Below are 27,372 nucleotides of genomic sequence, written 5' to 3'. Positions count from 1 at the left end.
TTCCTCCACCTATATATATGTGGGAAGGCCTCCCTCTTGAGATACAAATCCAAGGGCCTCTCTCCCACACAGCTTCACGCTCTCCCGGTCTAATTGTCCTAAGTGTTTAGGCTCTTAATTAGACTGTCTCTAATCTTGGTCTAATTGGTCTAAGAGAACCGGACTCCTAATTAGACGAGAAGCGTTGCTAGGCTTTCTCTCTGTCAAGCTTTCTCGCAGTTCTTCTTTTGGGATGTAGAAGCTCTGCCAGACTACTACCAGGGAATGCATGGATACATCGGAGGGGTCGTCTACTTCGACTCTCATCTCGAAGAACTTTCTCACGGCTGGGAGGTGTAACCCAGTTGCGGGAAATCGTTGTGCTACACTGACTCTTTACTGCTTCTACTACTCTGGTCGTCGATGAGTTTGATCGTTACTGCCATCTTCATAGTGTTCCTTGGTGTGATTGTTTAACATATTGTCCTACGAACATCAAAGCCCTCTAGCAACACACCTTTTTATCAAAAGTTTCGTTGATGAGTTGGAAGCGATTAAGAAACCCGTGACTCAACATCATTATAATCGACATGCAGCTCTCCGGGTTCCTAAATAGACCACTTTTGAACCAGGTGGTGTCGTGAAGATAAATGTGGACCGAGTCGTTTCCACACATAATACTCGAGGTTCTTTTAGTGAAGTTTGTCGGAATGCTGAAGGTGAATACATGGGTTCCTATGCAGTGCTGGTTGAAAGATTGATGGCCCTTGCAACCTATGGCCCTTGCAACCCATTGGCATAAAACTCAACCCATACCCTATCCATGGGGTAAATATCCATGCCCATGACCATACCGTATGGGTATCCATGCCCGATGGGTACCCAACGGGCAGATCAACACAATATCAAAGGAAGGTGGCGTAATTTCTAGTTCCATGTATGGTGGAGGCGCGAGCCACTGAGAAATTTTTAGGTTGGGGAATTTTTTTATTGGGAGGGGGATGGGGTGGGGTAAAGAGCTTACATACAATGACTCGATATCTTAGGGTTTATAACACACGTGATCCACCTGTAAGATAATCGGGTAGGGTTTGGGTGTACCCATGGGCACAAAATCAAATCCATGTCCTAACCACGACTAGTATGGTATGGTTAGGGCAATGCCCATGGGCACGTAAATGTGTCCATACCCCACCCTTGCGGGTCGGGTACCCATGCCCATGGGTAAATTGACATCCTTACAACCAGATATTTGTTACCCGCCACCATGAAACACTTTGTACGTTACTGTTTCTTTTTTCCTCAACACAAACTAAATCACAAAGAAAAGTGTCAATACTTTTTTCAAATTAAATACAACTTTTAAAAATCCTGGATACTTTCTAACAATGTGCGATCATTTCTAAATATGTGACAAACAACTTATAACATGCAATAATCATTTATTTATACGATGAACATTTTACAAGTACACAAAAAGTTTGTAATATGCAACATTTATTTATGAGATGAACATTTTATTAATACAAGATGAACAATTTTTAAATACATAGTGAACATTTTTAAAATACATGGTGACATTTCAAATACCTGACGAATACTTTGTAATACATGATTAGTATTTCTAAAATGCACGATGAACATTTTTTATTACAGGGTACAAACAAAGTATAGTATGCGATGGACATTTTTAATACACTATGAACGTTTTTAAAACGTACATGGTGGACATGGATAAAACTTTAAAATACATAGTGGGCAAGTTTTAGTTACACAATGCATTAGAAAAAGTTTTGTCACGCATTAGACAATTTTGGTCGTTTATTAAATGCAGTTCATCATGTTCATGAAAAATGGTTCATCTTGTTCCTTCAAATGTTTATCACGCATTAGAAAATTGTTCATCATGCATTTAATTTTGTTTTTCATCATGTACTTAAAGTTGTTTATAGTTTACTTAAGAATTTATCATGTATTAAAAAATCATTATATATATGAAAAATATTCATTTAATTTTTAAATCAAAAAAGTAAAAAATAAATAAATAAAGAAACATAATAAAAATGAAAACAATGAAAACAATAAAAGAAAAGGAAAAAGAAAAAAATTGACAACAAAACAACTGAAAAGCCCGAACACACATCAAAATATACTAAAGAAGGACCAAAACTAGCGAACAGGAAATATCTAGTGCGGTGAAACTTTCAAGTGCGGTGCGGGGGGGGGGGGGGGGTGCCGTGTTAGGTTTTTCTTGGACTGGCGTCATGCCGATCTCCTCTCTTTCTTTCCCTTTCCAGTCTCTTCTCCACTTCTAATCTATCTCAATCCCATCTTGTTTTCCCTTCTCCTTCTCTTCCTTCACAATCCCTGTGAGCTCCTCCTATTTCGCTCCATCTGCCATCATGGATGGTACTGATTGTCAGAATAAGGAGCAGTTAGAAGAAACGACGGAGAAATCGGAGATCGGATCGCGCTCCCTCCAAATCTGCAGCCTTCTGTGGGATTGCTGGAACGGCAAGTCAGATCCACAGCGGTTCCTTCTCTGGAGTTCAACATGCAGGCTCTGTCTATCAAAGAGCCAGAAATACTTCAAGTGCAGGCAGAGCAGGAGATGCAAGAACTAGGGGGAGATGCAGAGTATAATATTCTTATGACTCTTGCGTCTACAGGAGACCCTCCCAGAGTTCTTTCATTGCAAGCAGTGCAACAATCCATGGCTAGAGCGTGGAAGAACGACTATTACGGGATTTCTCAGTTTTCAAGGTATATCTTTGTGGCTCATTTCCGTTCTCTAGATGCTGCAATGTTTGTTATTACTAGACAACCGTGGAGAATGGGATCAGATAATTTTCTGTTGGAATGGATGGATCCAGAGGATGAAATAAAAAGTATTGAGGACTACCAGTTCAGCTCAATATATGTTACTGTCAGAGTTTATGGGATACCCAGAAGGTTCAGATCCAAAGCTTTGCTTAGTTCCATTCTGGAAAGTCTGGGTGAATTGTCTGAATTCCATCCAATAAATCAAGCGATGTTAACGGCTAAACAAGAGTACATTTGGGGCACAATCAAATTTCAGATTCAAAGATCAGTTAGAGATAAGGTGTGGGTCACATTTAACAAAGATTTAGCTGGTTGGGCTTATCTTTTCTATGAAAGAATTGGCAGAATCTGTACTTTTTGTGGAGTGATGTTTCACAGTGTGCAGCATTGCAAGATTAGAAACAACATTCTCATGTCAAGGTGCAGAATTAAGTTTACAGCAGAGGAAATGGAACCTAACAGATATGGAGAATGGATGACTAATGTGGAATTGATTCCACAGAATTTGAAGCAAAATATGAACTGTAATGCTGATAATTTCTCTTCTTTTCGGAATCCGCAGCTGGCAAGGTTGCAACGGCAGTTTATTGAGGATCCAAAGCAGAAAGGAAAGGAAGCACAACAAAGATACCCTTTCTCAAAGGAACATAACGACCTCCTGCAAGATGCCGCCGATCAACAGCTGCTACAGAAGGATCAGCTTGCCACAAATATATTGAAGGAAAATGCTAGTAACACAACACTGATGGCCTCTCATGTTCCTGTGTCTGCATCCTCTGACTCCCTTTGTCAGCAAGCACTTCTCAAAGGAATTTCTCATCAAGCAATCCCCAATATGCAGGTTGGAATTATCAATGCCCCTCCTTCCAGTTCTAATACTGTGCCGCCTCCTTTCAAATCCCGTCCTAAGAGAGCTTGCGACTCAATTTTTGGACTGTCTCCTCCTCCAGCAAAGAGGCAGCCCATTTTAGGACAGGAAATTGATGGATCGACTCAGGCTCCATTGAGTGATGTTGGAGCTGTTCTTGTTACTGTGCCCCAGGTTAACCCTTCTCCAAGTCTGCTTGGAGCTCCACCTGCTGGTCAGCCTATACACCGCCTTGAAGATGTACCTGCCGCTACCCTTCCTGCTTCTAGTCAGACTCTTGCTGATGGAATGGATTCTTCTCATGGTGATGTGGTGCCCAAATATAGCAGTCGGCATAGACCTAAAAGCAGCCGCTGGGACATTCCTCCCTCAGGGTTTGGAGATACGCGACGACATCATCATGTGTCTTTTCACTCTCGCACTGGGGCTGTTATGGAGAAATGGCACAGTGATGTTACTCATGTTGGCACTGGCCTTTACCTGGGCACAAACAGGGCAGGAACTCAACTTGGTGGTTCTTCTCTACCATATGCCAATAAGGATGGAGAGACCTATGATCCTCGGCCCATTCGCACACCTTCACCGACAAGCACTGCGGGCACAACCTGCTCTCGTCGGGGTGGTTGCTTTTCTCCTGTCCTGGATCGCAACTACTATATGGGTATGGATGTTGCTTCTCACACTAGTGCTAACATAACTCAGACTACAATGGGAACTCAAACTGAGATTAGCACCCTTCATCAAGGTAGTACAACGGAACTTGGGCAGGATCATACTATGGATGTTGATTATCACTTGGGGCAAAAAGCGGATCAGTTAACAAATTGGGCAGCAGCGCATGGCCCTAACGCGCCTCGGGCGCCATGAAAGCCATTGCCTGGAATTGTCGAGGCATGGGCCGGGGCCTCGGCAATGACCGTATGATGTTTCTGGCCAATCTCATCCGTTCCACTAAAGCTCAGGTAATTTTTGTGTCTGAAATTAAGTCTTCTAAAGTTCGTCCTTGTGATCTTGTTAATCGTTTTGACATTGATGATAGTATTGTAGTTCCTTCAAGAGGATCGTCAGGAGGGCTTTGGCTGATGTGGACCGATGAGCTCAAGGTTACTGTTCATAGCGCGTCGTTTCACTCAATCCTAGCTAACGTTGTTCATGTAGCTTCAGGTGTACAGTTTTGTCTTGTGTGTATCTATGGAGATCCTTATCATCGTCAAACTAGTACTATTTAGAATCAGATTACCTCTTTTTTGTATGATAACTTAGGAAAGGCAATTATCTGTATGGGTGACATGAACGACATCCTGTATGATATGGACAAGTGCAATGCTAATGTTAATCAGTATAGGATGTCTGCTTTTCGTGCTTTAATTAAAAATTGTGGCTTCTTTGACATCGGCTATAGTGGTCCGGCCTACACTTGGCGCAATAGGCATCACACTGCAAATCCTATTTATCAATGTTTAGATCGATGTTTGGTTAATCCTGATTGGTGTGCTTGCTATCCAAATACGAAGGTGCTTAATTTACCTATCATTCTTAGTGATCACGCGCCTATCTTGATCTCTACTGATGGTCAATTTGCTAAGCCAAAGCAATTGTTCAAGTTTGAAAATTGGTGGTTATTGGAGAAAGACTGTCATGTCCATGCAAAGGCAGCTGGGAACAACACTAGGAATGCTTCTTTTTCTGCCAAGTCTTCATTTCTTGCAGATTCTTTGAAGAGATGGTGCAAAAAGAAGAAGCCTATTCAACTGGAGTTACATGAATTGGAAGAGCAAATTAAGCGGATTCAATTGCAGCCACCCCATTAGAAAGCTCTCTTACAATCAGGTATGAGCAAAACCTTTCCAAGCTAAACCAATACTACAAGCAAAGGGCCAAGAAAAGTTGGGCTAAAGATGGTGATAGAAACACAAGGTTCTTTCAACAAGCTGTCTTAAAACGAAGGAGGAGGAACACTATATTTTCTATTAAGGATGAGCATGATGTTGTTCACTTTAAGCCTAATCTTATAGATAATACTTTTGTCAATTATTTCAGGTTTATATTTTCCTCCCCTAATACAAATACTTGTAGAAGACCTTACATTGTATCGCAATCTTTGTCTCAATCAATTGATCCAACTTATTCCATTCCAGATAAGAGTGAGATATTGCAAATTCTTAAAGATATGAAGCTTAATGCGTCACCTGGCCCAGATGGTTTCAATGTGGAATTTTATCTGGCAACATGGGATTGGATTGGGGATGATGTCACTGCTTTGGTTATAAGTTTTTATAACACAGGTATCTTACCCCCTCACATTGGGGACACTAACATTGCTCTCATCCCTATAAAGCTTGTCCCCCAAGTCCCTACTGATTATAGACCTATTAGTCTTTGTAATGTTATCTATAAGATCATTGCTAAATCTTTGGCCAATAGACTCAAAGCCCATCTGCCTGATTATATTGACCCCTCTCAACAAGCTTTTATTCAAGGTCGTAGAATTAGCGACAACATCATTATTGCCCAAGAAATCACTCACTCCTTTGCTCTTAAGTCTTGGAATCACAGTGCTTTTATGCTTAAAATTGATCTTGCAAAAGCTTTTGATCGTATTGAATGGAATTTCATTGTTTCCACTCTTCAACGTAAAGGATTGCATGCTCATTTCATTAATTTAATTTATGCATGCATCTCCTCGCCTTCGTTCTCAGTCATTATCAATGGTCAACCTACTCATAGATTTAAATGTAATAGGGGTATTAGACAAGGATGTCCTATGTCCCCCTATCTTTTTGTGCTTGCCATTAATGAACTTTCTCTTACTCTCAATGATGCTATGGCTGCTAACCACCTTCAAGGTATTTTGCTTGGGCCAAATTGCCCCCCTGTCCACTCTTTGCTCTTTGCAGATGACCTTCTGGTTTGTGGCCAAGCTAATTTGCAAGAAGCTAGTATGATTGCTCACATCATCCATCATTTTTGCGCTATCTCAGGTCAAATTCCGAATTGGTCTAAGCTGGCAATACTATTTAGTGCTAATGTTAATCAAACGGTCATTACTGATATTAAGACCATTTTCCCAGTTCCTTCCATGGATGACAACTTTAATCATTTGGGCCACCCTTTAATTCTTCCTGCCAAAAATAGAATTTCTGCTTACAACTTTGTCCTTCATAGATTCATGGCTAAGCTTCCTACCTATAAGGCTAACATGCTTTCCCATGCAGCTAGGTTAGAGCTTATTCGATCTGTTTTTTCTTCCATTCCGGTCTATTACATGTCAAATATTTTGTTTACCAAAAAGTTTATTTCCAAACTCACTTCTATTATCAGAACTTTTTGGTGGACAGGAATTAAGGAGGGCGATTCTTCGAAAGGTCTTTGCCTTAGAGCATGGAAGGATATATGTACTTCTAAGGAGGAGGGAGGTTTGGGTATAAGAAATCTTCAAGCCATGAACCAAGGTCTTATTCTTGCCTCTGCATGGAGACTTGCTAATGCTCCCAAGTCACATTTGTCTCTTGTTCTCAAGTCTAAGTATTTTCCAGATTCTTCCATATGGACTGCAACTTCTAGCCCTCCAAAATCAGCTTTCTGGTCATCTATTCTTAGAATGCTCCCTAAACTCAAAGCTCATTGCTCATACCATATCACCCAAGGGAACATTTCCATTTGGAGTACCCCTTGGTGCACGGCTTGGACTAATATTCATGATAATCTAATTATCCAACCTGTTGGTTTCATCTATCCTGCTCGAGTTAGTGACCTTTGGCTGCCAGGGAAAAAAGCATGGAACAATGAGCTTATATATTCTCTTTTTAACGAGCCCATGGCGTCTATTATCATTTACACTACCATAGTTCAGGACAATTGCCCAGATATTCTTGTTTGGGATCTTACTCCTAATGGAAAGTGTAGCTCAAAATCTACTTATAAGTTATGTTTGCAGGATATTCAAGCGCAACCATCGAATATGCCTTTTCAGGTTTCTCAGCAGGTTAAAGCTCTTCTAAAGCAAATTTGGAAACAAAAACTGATGGCCCCAAGAGTCCAGACTTTTGCCTGGAGGTTGCTTCGGAAAGCCCTTCCAACAGGTTTGAGAGCTAGTCGTTTCTCTGTGCATATTTCGAAACAATGTTGTCGTTCTGCTCAAGATGAAAATGAAATGCATATTTTTTTCCTTTGTGATTTTGCTAGAGCAGCATGGTTTGCGCATCCTTGGTACTTTCAGAGTGATCTTCTAACAGAAAATCATCTTTCTATGCAAAGTGTTATTCTAGATTTGCTCAATATGGACCATCCATATGCTACTATACCTAATATTTTCAATTTTTTGTGGTGCATATGGAAGTCCAGATGTGATTGTCTTTTTGATAGGAGATGCTCACTCCCACATCAGGTACATGTGGCTGCCTTAGCTTTGGACGGCCAGCAGAAGTCTCATATGGTTTTCCCCTTAGATGATCGCAATGTTGTTACTAATGCTACTTCCCCTGTTAATGCTCTACATTGCCAATACAGGGAAGCACTCTTACAACTGATCTTCTCACTACTAGAAAAAGGGCGCACCAGAGAGTAGGTGCACCATTAGTATATACTAATGGCGCACCACCTTCTGATACGCCATTAGAGTTGAAACTACTAATGGCGCACCAGGCAAAGAGTGCGCCATTAGTATCAATTTTTTTTTGAACTAGCGCGCCTGTCCAAACATACTAATGGCGCATCCAGATAAAGTGCGCCATTAGTACTTGTAACTACTAATGGCGCACCGGGAAAAGGGTGCGCCATTAGTACCAAATTTTTTTTGAACTAGTGCGCCTGTCCAAACATACTAATGGCGCATCCGGACGTAGTGCGCCATTAGTAGTTGTAACTACTAATGGCGAACGGTGCAAAGGGTGCGCCATTAGTATTAAAATTTTTTAACTAGTGCGCCTGTCCAAACATACTAATGGCGCATCAGGATAAAGTGCGCCATTAGTAGTTTAATCTAGTAATGGCGCACTGCGGATCAGTGCGCCATTAGTATTTTTTTTGCAAAACTACTAATGGCGCACCGCCAGAAGGTGCGCCATTAGTTACCTGGATTACTAATGGCGCATTTAGTGCTGGTGCGCCATTAGTAAGTGGGCAGCAACAAGATATTTTGGACAGCCCTCTCCTACCCACACTCACTTTCTCCCCACTTCATTCTCTCCACCTCCTCCTTGTCTCGGGTGCCTCCTCTTTTTCACCTCATTTCCACCATAGATTCATTCAAATTAAGTGGTTAAATTACCTTGTTTTAATAGGTAAGTAAGGGGGGAAGCTATATTTATGTTGTTCTCCCTACAACAATGTGCACATGCACTTTTTACGGCCTAGCTAGATCTATGTATGTTCGTGGTGTTGCATATGTTTGTGGTGTTGCAAATGTGTTTGTGTTTGGAGGTGTACCGGTATTTGAAATGCGATAGTTGCCAATATTTTGCCGGAATGTTGATTCATTTCCGTTTCGGCGAGAATTTTGGCATTAAGCATTCTTTTTGGTCCTATTTTTAGGGAAAGTCATGCCAAATTTTTGTTTGGTTCTAAAATATCGTTTTGCTCTACCCCGCAGGCGACCATGGTCCGCACGATGACCGAAGGCATCGTGAATAGGTTTTTGAGGTCCGCGAAGGCCGAGATGCTTCAAAAGAACGAGACGGAGATAAGATGTCCGTGTCGAAGATGCAAGCTGAAGAGCCTTATTGCGGACCCGGATTCCGGGCAGGTGCGGGACCACCTGCTCTTGCGTGGTTTCATGGATGGCTATCGGTGGCAAGGTGATGAAGATGACTACGAAGTCGTCCATGGGGGCCGGGCAAGAAATGAGGAAGGGCAGCAAGACAACCACCGCGGCTCGGGCGGGCGAGAAGACGAAGAATCCCCAGGAGATGATCACGACGGTGATGCTGTACACAGTCATCATGTAGAAGATGCAGGACATGATGATGAGGAAGATGCCGGAGCAGGCGACGGGCATGATCATGAAGATGATGATGCCGGCGGAGTAGACGACGCTGGACCATCGATGGGCTGGGTGCAGGACCCTCATATTCAAGAGCTGCTTCTCAAGCAGACGGATAACGCCAGAGCTGCCGCCCGAGAGAAAGCCAAGATGGATCAACTTGAGTTAGACGCGGTTACTCCATTGTATGAAGGATGCAGGCCCGAGGATACCCGCCTGAAAGTAACGCTCATGGCTCTGGAGATGAAGGTAAAACACAAAATGACCGACGCATGCTTCGACGAGAACATGTCATTCTGGCACGAACGTCTTCCCAAGGGGAACAAGTGCCCGACCAGTTTGGAGGAGGCGAAGAAAATCGTGTGTCCTCTCGATTTACCGCACGTGAAATACCATGTGTGCATGAACAATTGCATCATTTATCGGGACGAGCACGCGGAGTCTACCATATGTCCGGTGTGCGGCGTCACTCGATACAAGAAGAGGAAGAAAGCTCCTCGAAAAGTGGTGTGGTACTTTCCGATCACTCCTCGTCTGCAGCGCTATTTCGCGGACCCTAAGGTAGCAAAGCTCCTGCGTTGGCACGCGGATAGGGAGGAGAAGAAGCGAGAAGATGACGCAAATGATCCGGAGATAGATAAAAAAGACAAGATGCTGAGTCACCCTAAGGATGCGAGCCAGTGGCAAGCGTTGAACTTCGAAGACTCGGAATTTGGGAACGATCCAAGGAACATCGTGCTGGGCGCGAGCACCGATGGAGTCAATCCGTTTGGCAGCCAGAGAAGCACACATAGCACCTGGCCTGTGTTTGTGTGGATGTACAACCTTCCCCCCTGGTTGTGCATGAAGAGGAAGTACATTCACATGAGTATGCTAATTGAAGGGCCGAAACAACCAGGGAACGACATCAATCTGTATCTGGGGCTGCTGAAAGAGGAGCTTGACACGCTGTGGAAAACGCCAGCCAATACGTGGGACGCCGCAGAGAAAGAATATTTCCCTATGAGAGCCGCACTGCTCACGACGGTGCACGACTATCTCGGTTACGGATATCTCGCGGGGCAGGTAGTCCACGGATTTTCTGGATGCGTAAGGTGCATGGATGACACAACGTATCGCCAGCTAGATAGAGATCCCGGGTCTTCGAAAACCGTGTTCATGGGACATCGAAGGTGGCTTCGCGACGATGACCCGTGGAGGAAACGCAAGGATCTGTTCGATGGTGAAACCGAACCCCGAAAACGCCCGTGTACGAGGAGCGGCGAGGAAATAGATAAGCTGTTGAAAAATTGGAAAGACTGCCCACTGCCGGGAAAGAAGCAAAAGGCGCCAGAGCCGGGAAAGAAGCGAAAGGCGCCAGAGCCGCTGCTGAAGGTATGGAAAACGAGGTCTGTTTTCTGGGACTTGCCGTACTGGAAGATCCACCGTGTGCCTCACAGCCTTGATGTCATGCATATCACGAAGAACGTGTGCGAGAGTCTGCTTGGTACCCTGCTCAACATGCCAGAGAGGACCAAAGATGGGCCGAAAGCAAGGGCAGACTTGAAATCAATGGGCATCAGGCAGGAGCTTCACGCTAATGATGATGATGATGATGATGATGATGATGATGATGAGGGCGAAGCAGGACACAGAAAGTCGTCGCAAAGGCAAAAAGGCCAAGAAGACCGGAAATGACTACCCTCCCGCGTGCTTCACTCTAAGTCAGGAGGAGATCGAGCAGTTTTTCACCTGCCTCCTAGGAGTAAAACTTCCTTACGGTTACGCGGGGAAGATAAGCAGATACCTAGACCCAGCGAAGCAGAAGTTCAGCGGGATGAAGTCTCACGACTGTCACGTGCTGATGACACAGATACTTCCAGTTGCAATCCGTGGGATCATGGACACGCACGTCCGTGAAACGCTATTTGGCCTATGCAACTTCTTCGACGTCATCTCTCGGAAGTCGATTGGCGTGAGGCAACTCAGAAGGCTACAGGAAGAGATCGTGGTGATACTATGCGAGCTTGAGATGTACTTCCCGCCCGCATTCTTCGACGTTATGGTGCATCTGCTGGTCCATATAGTGGAGGATATCATCCAACTCGGGCCGACGTTCCTGCACAGCATGATGCCGTTCGAAAGGATGAATGGTGTCATCAAAGGATACGTTCGCAACATGTCACGTCCAGAAGGAAGCATAGCCAGGGGCTTTCTGACCGAAGAGTGCATCTCCTACTGCACGAATTATCTAGGCATCGAGAACCCCGTTGGTCTGCCCGTCAACAGGCACCTCGGCAGGCTCGCTGGATGGGGTTACCGTGAGGGTCGCCGCGAAATGCATGTCGACTTCGATGGTCGACTCGCCGACTTTGAAAGAGCAAACCTAGTCGCGCTACAACACATAGACGTGGTCGATCCTTGGGTGGTACAGCACAAAACCTTTATTAAGAAGACGTACAATGACCGAGGCCAACAGAGGACGGACGGAGATATACTCAAAGAGCACAACTCATGTTTCACGCGTTGGTTCAAGCAGAAGCTTCTGTCGTACCCTTTACATGAGGATTCTTCCGCGGAAGAACAACTCATATTCGCCTTGTCACAGGGCGCCGAGCACAACCTGATGACCTATGAGGCGTACGATATCAACGGCTACACATTCTACACCGAGGCCAAGGACATGAAGAGCGATGGTTATCAGAACTCCGGGGTAACGATGGAATCCTACACCGGTAACGACAAGGACAGATACTACGGAAGGATCGAGGAGATCTGGGAGCTGAGCTACGCTGGAGAGAAGGTCCCGATGTTCCGTGTCAGATGGGCCAAGAACGTCATAAAAGAAGACCGGTATTTCACCACCATGGTTATACCCGAAGCCAAATCCAAGACCGCGGGCGCAAACGTCACCGCGAAAAATGAGCCATGGGTACTGGCTTCCCAAGTGGACCAATGCTTCTTCATTACCGACCCGCCAAAGCCCAGTCGTGTTGTCGTGAGGAGAGGCAAAAGGAAGATCATCGGAATGGATGGAGTAGCCAATGAGCAAGACTTCGACAAGTACGGCGACCCGAGGATCGAACATGACGACGATGATGAAGTAGCAGCATACACCACAAGAAGAAGCAGGACCACCCTACCTAAAGGACGTCCGTTCCATAGAAGAACTCCATTTGCGAAAAAGAAGGGCAAGAAGATTGTGAAGAGATAGCTAGCTAAGATCGATTGTATTTAAATCGTAGACTTCATTTCTCGATTGTATTTCATGGGCACTTTTTGAACTATCATGAATATTTTTTAATTTCATGGACACTATCCCACCTCGCCAGATCCGGTCCCACTCCATCTCGATCGCTATCCCACCTCGATCTCGATCCCCCTCCATCTCGATCGCTATCCCACCTCGATCCCCCTCCATCTCGATCGCTATCCCACCTCGCCAGATCCGGTCCACCGGCCGCCGCCGCCGACCGCCCGCACCCTCGATTCCCCTACTCAACCGCCGCCGCCGACCCCCCGCACCCCTCCCCTACTCAACCGCCGCCGCCGACCCCCCGCACCCCTCCCCTACTCAACCGCCGCCGCCGACCCCCCGCACCCCCCGCACCCTCCCCCGCTCCACCGGCATGCATTACTGTTTGATGATATTTTTAAAAAAATTATTACTGTCTTATAAAAAAATATTACTGTTATGATTTAAACAAGTTTGAACATATTTAAACACAAATAAGTATCAAACAGCATTTTAAATGCATAAAAAAATCATGGAGCCTGGGAATCGAACCCAGGACCTCCTGGTGTGAGAACTAGCTGCTGACCAGTCGAGCTAGTAGAGAAGACTTGATGTGTATCAGGTCAGGTGGTAGATAACCTGTTGGCTCGAGCAGAAGTAAAAAAAAATACTAATGGCGCACCTGGGTGAGGTGCGCCATTAGCATGTATGTACTTATGGCGCACCGAGGGGTGGTGCGCCATTAGTATTGTGCCGCCCCTACTTCGTATCGATCCCCTCTCTCTCCCTCGCCCTCGCCCGCGATCCCCTTCCCCTCTCCTCTCCCAACGCCGCCGCCCCGCCGCCCTCGACGCCGCCCCGACACCAGCGCCGCCCCGTCCACACCATCGTCGCCAGCGCCGCCCCGACACCACCGTCGCCCCGCCGCCCTCGACGCCGCCCCGACACCAGCGCCGCCCCATCCACACCACCGTCGCCAGCGCCGCCCCGACACCACCGTCGCCCCGCCGCCCTCGACGCCGCCCCGACACCAGCGCCGCCCCGTCCACACCACCGTCGCCAGCGCCGCCCCGACACCACCGTCGCCCCGCCGCCCTCGACGCCGCCCCGACACCAGCGCCGCCCCGTCCACACCACCGTCGCCAGCGCCGCCCCGACACCACCGTCGCCCCGCCGCCCTCGACGCCGCCCTGACACCAGCGCCGCCCCGTCCACACCACCGTCGCCAGCGCCGCCCCGACACCATTGTTGAGCGCACACAGGAGCCCAAATATCCACGGAGCGCACGGAGGAGATCGTCATCATCCATCCAGATCGGCTTCTTCTTCTTCAACTTCGCAGAATCGTCGGTGGTCGTCTCTTCCTCTAGGTATGCGCCTCCTTATTATCCATTCCATGCTCCTACAGTCCTGCGAATTCGCGGCCCCAAGTAGTAGATCGTGGTAAAATTCACTGGAGGGGATTTTTGTGCTCTGCTCTGTTCGACGAACTGGGTGGGGATTTTTTCTCCTTTTCTACGATCATGCGGTTAATTAGTCAGGGCTGTTGTGGAATTCGTAGTGGTGATGATGCGAAAGGCTAAAATCTAGCGCTACTTGCACTTGGTTTGGTTCAGAAAACCCGCAAAGTCTCTCGGATTGGTTAATAATCATATATGTATGCCCTTCCTTCATGTTTGATTAGCACATGCATGTTTCACCCGACTTGTATGAATAGGTTGCTGCTTGTTAGGCACGATGGACATGGTTTGGTCAAGTGCAAATTGAAATGGGAATTGGGTAGGCAGTTAGGCATGATGGCTGGTTGTTGCTGCCCTGTTTATTTTAGTTGTGAGGACGACTAGTTCTGTTGCTGTTGCCCTGTCAAATGTTCTGTTGTGAGGACGACTAGTTCTGCTCTAGCTGGCATAAACACATCAATGTGGTGCTACCAGCTCTCGAACCGACAAGAAAATTGGTTAACTGTACAAGAAAATGTGGTGCTACCAACCCTCCTCCTGCCCCCGTGAGCTCCCCCTCCTCCTCTCCTCCTCTCCCCCTCTCCCCCTCTCACAATTTTTCACATTTTTCTTCCTGGTTCATTAGTTTTAGATATTGTACATCTAGAAAAACCAAATGCAACCAAAACAGTCAGTTATAGCGTTGTTTGTCTTGGCTAGTCTTTGCTGATAATAATCATCAACTTGTTGTCTTTTCCTCTCAAGGTTCTTGAACAGAAACAAGAAAGGAACGCCCTGTGACTCTATATGTTTCCAAGAGTAGGTAGAATTTGCACGCAACCACCTGTTGTACGTGGAGGTCGGAACATAGGGAGTTGAGCAAGCTAGCGGTAGTTTGACTCCAAGTCTCCTCCCGGCTGTCATGAGACGTCCATGTTGTTCTTTCTGTAGTGTACTAGAAAGGTTACATCTTACAAGTTTAGAAGTGCATAGAGGAATGTATGGCATCGTGCAGCCCAACATAACAGAACAGTAGAAGTCCAGAATTCAAAAAATAAAAACAGTAGAAGTCGCTGAGACGTTAGTTGATGATGACAAATTTTTTTCTGAACTCTACTTCAGAATGCTTTTTCTTTCTGAATGGCATGTGCAATTTCTGCAAGGGAAGATCCTTGGTTAATATCTGAAACTTGGTTAATCTACTAGATAAAACTTGGTTCTATCTGAAACAAAGAAACTATACACTAGATAAAATGGTTAGTATCTGAAGGGTTAAGCTTATTTTTGGTTAATCTACTGCTTCAAGTTTGCTTCATCAAATGATGCCTTTTTTGGCCATTTTAATATTTATTGAAATGGTTAGTATCTGGTACTTTAATCTTCCACAGTTCACCAAGAATCACTAGGAGTACTGTGCTGCTGTATTATGCCTATAAAAACACTTGTTTGGTCAATTAAACAGGGCATTGAAAATTGACAGGGCATTTTTGTTTTCTGTTGAACCTAAGCAATTTCATACGCTTGACAAAGTTGATGCTTTGTTCTTTTGCTCTGCTCTGCTCTTGCTCTGCATGTGCTTCTCAGTTTGCTAGCTATATCTCTAGGTTCTTGATTGGCTTCACTAGTTGATTGGTTGTTTGCATTGTCTGTTTGTGCTACTTTCCCCCGAGCACCCATGATCTATAGTTCTTGTTACAGACAGAGAGTTGGTCCACTAGTTATGTAGTTTTTAGGAAAATGCTAGTAACTTGTGCTTTCATATCCTAGTTATGTAGTTTTTAGGCAAATGCTAGTAACTTGTGCTTTCATATCTCTGTATTGGTTCAGTAGGTGTTTCCTTTATTTTGTCAGTGTTAGATCATCTAACTGAATTTGTGTGTACAAGCCCTGCAGTGCAGATGTATTTTAGTGTAAGCTCAGCAATTTTCAGTGTAGCCCTGATGCTTCTTATATGTAATTACAGTATAAAACTTCCCCTAATAACAGTGTAAATTTTCCCATAATTTTTGTTACACTGAAAATAAGGCAATTAACTAGCTACTTACTTTTTTTGCCCATTGGCATTTGACTTTGTATGGAACCTGAAGCTGTATACCAACTTATCAGATTTATTGTGCTTCTTTGCCACATTTACAGCTACCATGTTGTTTTGATACAGAAACAGTTTGGTAGCTGTCCGTGAACAATGTGGTAGCTGGTACAGTTACCAGGTCTTTTTTTTAATTGAACCAAACTGGTACAGTTACCAGGTCAGATGATGCTTAGACTAGGAAGATTGCTGCTAGATGTTAATTTGCTGGTACTAGCTACAATTTGGCACTGAAAAGCAAAAGCAAAAGCCCTTGAGTTTGCTGATATATATTTTTCCATGTTGTGATGGAGGCCTTTTTTGCCTTGTCCACCCGAGAGGCCCTTGAGTTTGCTGGAATGTCGATTAACTTCCGTTCCGGCAAATTCGGGTACTCCATATGTCCTATTTTCAGCAAAGGTCATGCTGAAATTTTCCGTGAATTTTAGCATGACTTTGCTAAAAATAGGACATATGGGGTACTTGTGACTAATGCATGGGCCGGGGTATCTTAGTAGTTAATTAAGTAGGATCAAGTGCCCCTTTATTCTAGCTGCATTAAACCATAGGCGTGCCTCGGTGTCGAAAAACCCTCAATGATAAAAGCTTAGATTTTAGGATGCCTCGGTGTCGACAAACCCTAAATGATGAGACCATGATCTTGTTCGTTGACAATAACCAACTTTTTGACCAAACTTTGTTTCTATTTAGAGAGAAACATGGCCCAGAACGATGAGGCCGGGGGTTCGGGCGGCAAGGCATTCTGGGAGCTGTCCCGAGAGATGGAGGAACAACCTCACTTGTATGAGGACGCCGCCTTCCCCACCGATCCTGAGACCACTGATGGTACCGCCGAGGATGACCCCACTGATGCCACCACTGATGGTGCCGCCGAGGATGCCACCACTGATGATGGCGGCGCACGCACAGATGGCAGCCAACAGAAGAGGCAACGGAAGGACCGGCGCCCGACCGTGCTCCGCACCCTCAAGGAGGAAGTTACTGAAGTGGACTCCGACGGGAATCCAACGGCGCCCGAACGAATAGTCAAGGGGTACTCGCTTCAGCTCGGGTGCATTCTCCGGAGCACCGTCTCGATCAACACCGAGAACCTGAGGCATCCTGACCGAGGGAATTTGCGCAACCTCCTCTTCACGAAGCTGCACGAACGATACAAGTTCCCCGCTGCTTTTGAAAACACAAGCCTCAAAGGGAATAAAGTGAACAATGCTGCCCTCACGAAGATGAGCAAGGCCCTGTCTACTTGGAAAGCAATGTGAAGAGAATGATCGAGAAAGGTGAGAGTTATGAGAAGATCAAGGAGAAAAATCCTTCGATCACCGAAGATGACTACAACGACTTCAAGATCAATTGCTCGAGCACCGCAAACTCCCAATCAAGTCAGTGGGGGAAAGAAATGCGGGAGCTGAACTTAGGGGAACACAAACTCGGTCCCGGCGGTTACAGAGTGGCGGAGCCTATATGGGACAAGGAGGACGCGGAGCGTGCCGAGCAAGGCCTACCGCCCCGCTTCGAGAAATACAGCGGTAACAAGCAGACTAGGAACTATGTCAGGGCCCGGTACAAGGAGGACCCGATAACAAAGGAGCTTACCACGGATCCGAAGACCAGGGCGCTTGAGCTTGTTCTGGTAAGGAATACACCCCCGCGTAATTAGCTCCATATGGTTGCATTCTAATTAATGAAGCCAAATTTCTAAATGGTTCACATTCCTTCCGCAGGCGACTGAAAGCAGTAGCGCGGGGTCGACTACGAGCAACCCTTGGGACACCACTCTAAATAGGGCGTTGAATGTAATGAAGAACAAGGATAAGCTCAGTAAGCCGACGTCAGCTGGTCGTGTGGCCGGCAAAGGCTTGTCCACAAAATGGGGGTCATACTATACCGCTGGTGTGCGGAAGGAGAAAAAGACCAGCTCGGAAAGCCAGGCGCGCGAGGTTCAAGAACTCAAGGCACAGGTGGCGCGGATTCCGGAGATTGTCCAAGAGCAAGTGGAACAACGACTCGGAGCGACGATCACCGCCATTGTGCCTACCTTGATCCAGGGGTTGAGTGCGTGGATTGCGGGCGGCCAACAGGGGCCGCCCCCGATTCCTAGCTTCACGGCCAGCAACTCGCAGAATGCGATGGCGGGGCCATTGGTGTCTCCGGTGGAGGCGGCATTGGTGTCTCCGACGCCGGCACGGGAGCTTAATGCACCCGGGTGTACGCCGGCCGGCACCTCTGCAGCAAGCGGCCCCTCCGTCAACTGCACGCCCGCCGTTGGCGGTGCCTCGACATTAGCCGAGCTCGACGCCATCATCACGGTAACTAATTAAGCCTCTCTCGGCCGAGGACTTCATCTCCTTGCCTTTGACTGGGCATCCCTGACGCCCTACATGTTTTCGCAGGGCGCCGCCGACGTTCCGTGCACTCTCCTGCACTTCGTGAACAACGAGTTGGTCGATGTCGCCAAGGGCAAAATCGTTCAACCGGGCAACCCCTTGTTCCACGGTACCCAGATGCCACCCAACTTGTTTAGGGTTCAACTGGTTCGGGTGCTGCCAGGCTGCGACGAGTTGTTACCTCCGATTCGACCCGTCGGGGCCGACGATGATGATGTGATGACCCTCAGCGCCTGCCTGAGCTGGCCCCTGCTTTGGCCGAAGAGCCAGATTCGTTTGGGGGCGGGGGACACCACCCCAAAGACAACACCGCCAGTCGTGCCGGCGCCAAGTCGGCCCCATGGCAAGACCGCCGCAACGGTGCCGGACATCCCTATGCCACTGGATCCAAACATGCATATGGCACAGGATCAGAACGACTACGACGACGATACATTTGGCAACGTCGATCAGTACTTTGCCGAACATGGGTACGATGGCGACTTCATGGGGGCTCCTTCTCAAGAACCCAACCCAACAAAAGACGTGCGCGATCTAGCTGGTACCGCGGAGAAGCCAAGTTGCAACAGGCGTCGTCTGCCGTTCAGCTCTCAGGAGACGCCTCCAGCTGCCGACTCCACCGAGCCTCAGATAGGCGAGGTGCGAAATATTATCAGCCCAAATACACTCAAGAAGGCGGTCTGTGAGCAGAACTCGGTCCCATTACAGGAGAAGAAGAAGGCACGCAAAAGAAAGACTAACAAGGGTGCGAGCCAGCCGGCACCGAGTACGATCCGTGCTCAGGACGGGCCACCTTCACCTGAGGATATCTCGAGGAGGGTGCATGTGGCGGGTAGGGCGATGCTACCGACAAATATGCTCAATGCTGCAACCGGTGCTATGCGGAGTCTGCATGACAGTGTTCTTTCTTTGGAGAAGCGGCGTCTCAGAGAGAAGGATGTGGCATACCCGGTTTTCGCGGCCAAGGTGCCAGAGGGCAAGGGCTTTGTGGATAACTCCATCGGGGGTACGATCGTCCTGCGGTTTGATGACATCCACGCTATGTTGAACCTTCATCCGCTGCACTACACCTTTGTTCGGCTATTTTCGCTGAGTATGGAGATGCGGATCATTCGCGACAAGACCCCGGACATCGTGATAGTCGACCCCTTCTACATGCGTGCCAAGATCTTGGGCAGCGCTGGGGACCGGCAAGTCGCGAGTTCTTACCTCGAAGGCGTCATTCTGGCAAACCAAGATAAGGATAACTTCCTCGTGCCTTACTTTCCCGAGTAAGTCCTCCCCTCAACCGCCCCGTAACATATGAATTCTTAGATTTCGATCGTTTTTCTTTTAACATTCCGTGTTTTCTGCAGTGACACACATTGCACGCTCATCCTCCTAAGCCCCAAATATTCCATGGCCACGTATTTCGACCCGGACCGTCAGTCGAACGTAGACTACACAAATGTCAAGAAGGTTCTTGATGATGTTCTCCCCGGCTACGTCAAATCTGGAGGCACCTTCACCAGGCCTATTCGTAAGTACGGCAAGCACGTGTTCTCCCACAATACGACGTTCTGCTGCGTCAAGCAGCCGCCTGGCGGTCAGAAGGGTGCCTACTACGCCATCCATCACATGCGGGCGATCGTACGGGACCATCATCAACTTCTGCTACCGAGTAGACTCAAAGATTGGGCCGCGAGCGTGTCGGCAATCCAGGACGCGGACATCAGACAAGAATTCTTTCGCATCCAGTCGGAGTTTGCGGAAATCATCCATCAAGATGTCCTTCGTACCTCGGGGCAGTTCTACCTCAGAAATCAACCGTCCAACAGTGACATCGACACAATGCTACAAATGCAGGCTGACAACGCCCGTTCTTTCATGACTCCCACGATAGACGGCGGCTTCATCCATGCTTCGGTCCCTTGAGTCGAGTCGAAAGCAGTGATGCTGTGTCTAGTTCTGAAACATCGATTGGCTCATGTTGTAATTAAACTTTAATGAACTTGTAGTATGTCTCTTTGGTTTCGAGAGTCGTTCAACTTAGATGTAATCGATGCTATTAATGTCTTGCTTTTCTCTTCCGATCATTCTGTTGCATACTTATATATTGCTTATGTATTGTCTGTGAATTGGTACTAACGTTTCGTTTGGCTAGTGCATAGCGATGCCGACGTATGTCGTGTACAAGGGTAAGGTTCCCGGAGTCTACGACGACTGGGAGGAGTGTCGGAGACAGGTTCACCGATTCAGCGGTAACAGTTACAAAGGGTACACCACTAGGGCCGAGGCCGAATCTAGATACGCCCGCTATCTAGCGGGAGAGGGGAGGGAGCGTTGGAGGAACCGGATGAAGACGAGTTTCATCGTGATGATGCTCATCGTGATGACCGCAACTCTCTTTTATGTGATGGTAGTTTAGATGATCGATATCGACTTGTAATGTGAAGACAAACTCGCTACTCGCGGTCTCGAGACTTGTAATATAATGTTCTATCTTTGTTCGATCTTTTCAATTCGGAGACTAATATGATGAATTGTATTCGGAGACTAATATGATGAATTGTATTCAAAGACTAATCTTCTATTGTATTCGATGAATCTGTTGTTGATGTGTGCTGTCTATATTTTGTCAAATTATACATTTTGTAACCTGTGCAAAAAACAGAAAATAATAATAAAAAAAACCTAATATTCATACTAATGGCGCATCACATGACAGTGCGCCATTAGTATGACAAAGCATACTAATGGCGCATCACTGAAGAATGCGCCATTAGTATGCCGAGGTTACTAATGGCGCATCTTGCTGCCGTGCGCCATTAGTATGCCAGAGCACCTGGGTATACATGGCCCCTGGGAGGCATACTAATGGCGCACTTCTGTATACACTAATGGCGCATCAGTGGTGCGCCATTAGTATATCAGATACTAATGGCGCACCAGGGGGTGCGCCATTAGTAAAATATACTAATGGCGTGGTACTAATGGCGCACCGCTAATGCGCCATTAATGGCCAAATTAGGTGCGCCATTAGTAGGCCTTTTCCTAGTAGTGTCTTATTGATGGTGCAAAAATCTATTCTGATGCTTCTTTTAGGTGCTCAAAAGTTCCAGGTTTATCAAATGGTAGTGTTGCTACGGGCATTGGTGTCTTTCTCAAATTCGTTCAAGGCAACAAGAACGTTGATGTACAGGTCCAAGCCTCAGCCCCGACCACTACTTCGCCCATTCAAGCTGAAGCGCTCACTCTTCTTCTTGCAGCCAAAATTGTCCAACTATTGCAGGTGACACAACCAACTTTCCTGACGGACAACATTTCTTTGGCAAAGGCGGCTGCGACCATAAATGTTTCTGCTGACTCCACTCCATGGGCAATCAGAGCACAACTTGCAGATTTCTTTAGGATTACAGATGATCTCCATTCACAGGTGTTTCACATTTCGAGGAAGATAAATGGAGTTGCTCATAATGATGCTCATCAGGTTCTTAGTAGTGCTACTGAACCTGTCTTCAGTTGCTTTGCTTCAGCTCATAAGACCATGCTTTGTCATGTAACTTCTATCTTATCTACCGTGTCTTTACAGGGCTTTGTACTTCATGCTGTACTCTGCTACTGAGCTGAATATATTGGCGCTTTAAGCGCCTTCTCTTGTTCAAAAAAAAAAGGAAATATCTAGAAACAAACAAAATTATTCCTGGAATATCCAGAAACCAACAAAATGCGTGCTGCTGGCAGTAGGCATGGTATAGCACCGGCAGCCTTTACCATTGCCTTGTGGAAACTAGCCGGCCAGGACTTGGGAGCACGTGGGCGGGGTTTGGACCGGAGCTCAGCTTCCCTCCTAATCCCTTGTGATAACTTCTACTTGCGGGGTCACTCTTACAATCAAAAGAGTAAAAGGTTGCGGTGTCCACCCAACATACATACTCATTATTTTACAAAAATACTCTTATATTATGAAACGGACGCAGTAAACTCTTACAGCACTAGTCTCACGCTGACGCACGGTGGTGTTGATTTCAACCTGCTAGTTCAGTGAGTAATCATCAAGCTCCCGTGCGAGCGTAATATGGTCCAACTTAATTATAACCAGTAGAAGGAGGGGCCTACGTGTGCGACGATGCGAGTAGCTTGGAGAAAGAGGAGATCGATACATCCAAAAGAAAAGGATGTTCCTCGATATGGTGATCTGGTGACATTACACCGAAATCGGTTTGGTTAATATAAATGAGAGAAACTATATAAATTAATTACTTCCGGACTATGGAAAGTAAAAGAAAAACAAGCCTCATCAAGTAAAGAAGCACAAGGGAAATCAAATTTGAACTCATAGAAGAGATTCATCACATTGATCGACCTATGCGGACGGGACACCCCCCGCAAATTATTCATCCACACAAATTTCATAAGATGACAAAGAAGATGAAATAAAATACTGCCAGCCATGCCTGGGCCATGCATGATCCGGCTAGATCCAACTCACGATGAACAAGAAGAGGCAGCAGCAACAAGCTTCATGGCTTCAATGGCGATTTTCGTTGGCGGGGGGCGTCCGAGGAGCATGGTAGTCGGCGCCGAACTCGTTGACGACCTCGCGCCTGTGGAAGTTGCGGTGGCAGCCACATGCCGCACAGAGGAGCATGGCAGCCTCGTCGACGCCCATTAACACCGTGAACTCTTGGCAGCCGTCGACGGCATACCGGCCGATTCCGATGGCATGGTTGCGCTGGCACTCCCTGTACCGCACATAGGCTGCCCCCGCGCCATTACCTTGCTCCCCGTTGACGGCGGGCTGGTCCTGCCGAGACCCCATGTTAGGCGCGAGACGAAAGTTTGAAGGGGAAAACAAGTGGTAATAGGAATAGCTTTGCTGCCACGCCTTGGATGGATGGATGGAAGGTGTCATGCTTATATAGGTGATAGTGACTACTTTGGTTACAAAAATCCACAGATTCCGTGCCACGTGTCTGGGGCTTGGGGCATTTGCGCCTTAGGCTAATTTGGCACGGGGTTATACTTTGTGAAGAAGCAAAACAAACTTTGTTTTGTCTGTTTAGTTTTTGCTTCCTATATGGACAGTACATAGGCTTGAACATGTGCAAGTGAACGGTTCTATATCTGGCTCATAATCATTTCACTAATTTACAAGGTAACTATGGAGTGATATCAACATGCCATTGGTTTCGTGCATGGTGCATTGAATCCTTTTGGTTGTATTGACGTGACACTATGTGCGGCTACAAACCCAAGGGAACACTTTTGGTGTATATTGATTTATACTAAACTCCATTACTTTACAAATACCCTGCTCTTTTAAATTGGTTAATATATATGTGCTCGCTTTTCTAATCGTTTGTTGCATTTTCTTTATACAGTAGAATAATGAGCCTCCATCCAACACAAAACCACCATAAGCACGTATTAGAGCAACTGAGTACCTCAATCAAGTCTTTTGCCTGTGTGGTAGTATTTATGGATGCATATGCGTGACACTGACTACATGAGCATTGCCAGCACATGGCTTTATAAACCTATGGTAAACCATGATTAAAAATGGGATGCTGGTTCCATGCCACGCGTTTGGGGCTTGGGCATATGTACTAATTTGGCCCGGGGTTATACTTCACGGAAAAGCAAAACAAACTTTGTTTTGTCTGCATAGCTTCCGTTACTTCATGGACGGTAGATATAGGTTTGCCAGCTACGTCTTGCGCAATCAAATTGGATGGTAGATAGAGTCTCTGGGTAAGATTTCACACGATTACTTTTGAAAAAAACCATATGCTAGTAATAGGCCCTATATTTTTCTTGTAATCATATTGCTAAGTAACAAGAGGAGCTCATCCAGTGAAATCACCATGGCATTCGTTTCGTGTATGGTGTGTTGGAGCCTTTTGGTTGTCTTGGCGCAACACTGTGTGCGGCTACAAGTGAAGCGAGCATCCAGTTTGTATTCATTTACAATAGCTCCATTAGTTTACAACTAAGAATGTGCTTCTCTAAACCAGTTTTTCTGCATGAAGCTTCTTTAAACTGGCTCGCATATAGTAATATGTGCATATTGTTTTTCTACGTTGTTGTATTTTTTCTTGCGGTAGAATCACGAGCCCCCAACTAAGATGAAACCACCATAACCACGTATTAAAGCAACTGCATTCCCAATTTTTTTTGATTGTATAGTATTACTTATATTTGCATATGTGTGACAGTAACAACATGGGCATTACAAACTAGTATCTCGGTCCAGAACAAACCATTTGTCAGTATCTAGAAATATATTTGGATTGTAACCATATCACTAAGTTAACATGGGAACTCATGCAGTGAAATCAACACTATTGGTTGCAGCCTTTTGGTTGTCTTGGTGCAACACTAAGTATGCGGCTACAAAGAAAACCGAAACGCTTTTTGATTTTATTCATTTATGCCGCTTCCATTATGATAACTATTTTGCTATTTTCAAATTGGTTAACATATAAGTATTTTGTGAATCCTTGTCTTATATCATTTATTGCCTTTTCTTCTTACAGTAGAACCATGAGTTGGGCTGGCCCATTGGTGCACACATGGATCGCTAGCGCCCCCCCCCCCCCCCCAAAGCACGGATTTTTCCTTTTGTTTCTTTTCCCACTACACATGGTTCGGAAAATGTTCTCAAAGTAGAAAAATTGTTAACGAGTTAAAAAGTTTCACAAATTTAAAAATTGTTCACGAATTTGGAAAATGGTCACAAATAAAACATATTTGTGAATTTTCAAAAGTTCACAATATTCAAAACTTGTTCACGGCTTCGAATAAATTTTCTTGAATTTTAAAAAAATATTATTGGATTCGAAAAAGGTTCATGAATTAAAACTATTCGCAGATTGAAAAAATACTCATCAATTCAAACAATCTTCGCAGAATCAAGAAATGGATATGGATTAAAAAAATGTTCACAAATTCAAAACAAATCAAGAATTAAAAAATATTCATCAATTGAAAAAAATTCGTTGATTCAAAAATCTACATAAATTAAGAAAATTCAATTTTTTTTCATAAAATCGGAAAACTATTTAGAAATTTAAATTGTTCATGAGTTCAAAAATGTTCATGATTTTGAAAAATATTCATAAAGTTGTAAAATATTCATGAATTCAAAAACTGTTCCTGGATTTGGAATTTTGTTCATGCATTCAAAATATGTTCATGAATTCCAAAAAATAGTGCTAGCCATGTGCTGACACATTGAGTTGATTCCTTTATCTTCGTTATATGGCACTATAGCACCAATTATCTTGGACGATTCAAAAAAAAACAATTATCTTGTGTCACCAGTCCATGTTTTTTTCCGCTGAAGAAAAATAAACTCCAGATTTTTTACACATAAATGTTGGTTTAGCAGTTCACTGTAGTGACCCATGGTTGTATTCTAGGGAAAGTTTACTTAGTGTGTTTATAGCGCCAAATATGAACTTAATGGTAGATAGGGCATAATACGAGACCGAAGGGACTATCGCCTGAAGAATCCACATAACGGCTCGGCCAGTAGCGAACGATTAAAACAAATATAGAACAAAAGTGGAATGCTAGGCTGAACAAAAGTGGTTTCTATACACATTTAATATATTTTAAATACAAGATTACCATTTTCTGAACACATGGTCAACATTTTTTTCATGTTTTTTTATTTTATTTCTTCCTTTTTTATTTTGTTTCTTTTTCGGGTTTTATTTTTTTTAGTTTGTTTATTTTCTTTTGGTTTTAATTATAATTTTTTTCTATATGTCAAGAACATTTATCTAATACAGGTTTACATTTTTACAATACAAATTTAATATTTTTTAATACATCGTAAACTTTTTTTCTATACACATTTTGACATTCTTCAAATGCTTGATTAACATTTTTTGTATACATGGTCAACATTTTTACTATACACACTTCATTTGTTTTTTCAAATGCTTGATTAAGAAATATCTAACACATCCTCAAAAATATTTCTATGAACATTTAACAGTTTTCAAATGATTTATCAACATTTTTTGAATACAAGATTAACATTTTTAATGCATAGTCAACATTTATCTACACACATTTAACATTTTCCAAATGCTGAATTAACATTTTTGAAATACTTGTTCAACATTTTTTAATGCATGATTAATATTTTCATATACCTGATTAAAAGTTTTCATCATTTTTTTAATATATGGTCAACATTTTTTTCTATACACATTCAACATTTTTCAAATGCTTGATTAACATTTTTTGAATACTTGTAACATATTTTAAATACATGATCAACTTTTTTCACACCCATTGTAAACTTTTTGTATACATTTTCCACATACATGGTCAACATTTTTTCTATACACATTTAACATTTGTCAAATGTAGGATTACATTATTCAAAATATTATGGAAATATGTGTGATATATATGTTTAGCACTTTTGGAAGTGTAAACAAAAGTAAAATGAAAGAAATAAAAAAGTAAAACAAAAGGTCCAAATAAAGAGAAGAAGCAGTGGCCTAGCACGAGCTGGGTCGGCCCATTTTGGCCGCTGCCTTCAGCGAGAGCTGACCAAGTGGGACATGCTAGTTATAAACGGGCAAACCCATTAGGGA

General features: G+C 44.8%; 2 protein-coding genes across 3 annotated transcripts; one reads left to right on the top strand and one right to left on the bottom strand.

The window, feature by feature from the left end:
• The first annotated feature begins 2,246 nt into the window (after positions 1-2,246).
• LOC123066302 (uncharacterized) lies at positions 2,247-5,099 on the top strand. 2 transcript variants are annotated; one of them, XM_044489409.1, is made up of 2 exons: positions 2,247-4,632; positions 4,718-5,099. In XM_044489409.1, exon 1 carries the CDS (start codon positions 2,534-2,536, stop codon positions 4,535-4,537), a length of 2,004 nt encoding a protein of 667 aa, XP_044345344.1. In that variant the 5' UTR covers positions 2,247-2,533; the 3' UTR covers positions 4,538-4,632; positions 4,718-5,099. The 2 variants fall into 2 exon arrangements, with proteins under 2 accessions (XP_044345344.1, XP_044345343.1); XM_044489408.1 differs by having other exon boundaries at positions 4,710-5,099.
• A 17,886-nt stretch (positions 5,100-22,985) lies between these two features.
• On the bottom strand, positions 22,986-23,630 carry LOC123066301 (mini zinc finger protein 3-like). The gene has a single exon (XM_044489407.1). The coding sequence runs from the start codon at positions 23,574-23,576 to the stop codon at positions 23,286-23,288; it is 291 nt and encodes a 96-aa protein (XP_044345342.1). The 5' UTR covers positions 23,577-23,630; the 3' UTR covers positions 22,986-23,285.
• Between the last annotated feature and the right edge of the window lie 3,742 nt (positions 23,631-27,372).

The sequence above is a fragment of the Triticum aestivum genome, chromosome 3B (assembly GCF_018294505.1).
Source record: "Triticum aestivum cultivar Chinese Spring chromosome 3B, IWGSC CS RefSeq v2.1, whole genome shotgun sequence".
Classification (NCBI taxonomy): domain Eukaryota; kingdom Viridiplantae; phylum Streptophyta; class Magnoliopsida; order Poales; family Poaceae; genus Triticum; species Triticum aestivum.
The sequence above is the reverse complement of the archived record's forward strand: the minus strand, read 5'-3'. Positions and strand labels throughout refer to the sequence as shown.

Excerpts from the sequence above, each read along its gene's own strand:
- LOC123066302 (XM_044489409.1), top strand. The coding sequence starts at position 2,534 with ATGCAGGCTCTGTCTATCAAAGAGCCAGAAATACTTCAAGTGCAGGCA.
- LOC123066301 (XM_044489407.1), bottom strand. The coding sequence starts at position 23,576 with ATGGGGTCTCGGCAGGACCAGCCCGCCGTCAACGGGGAGCAAGGTAAT.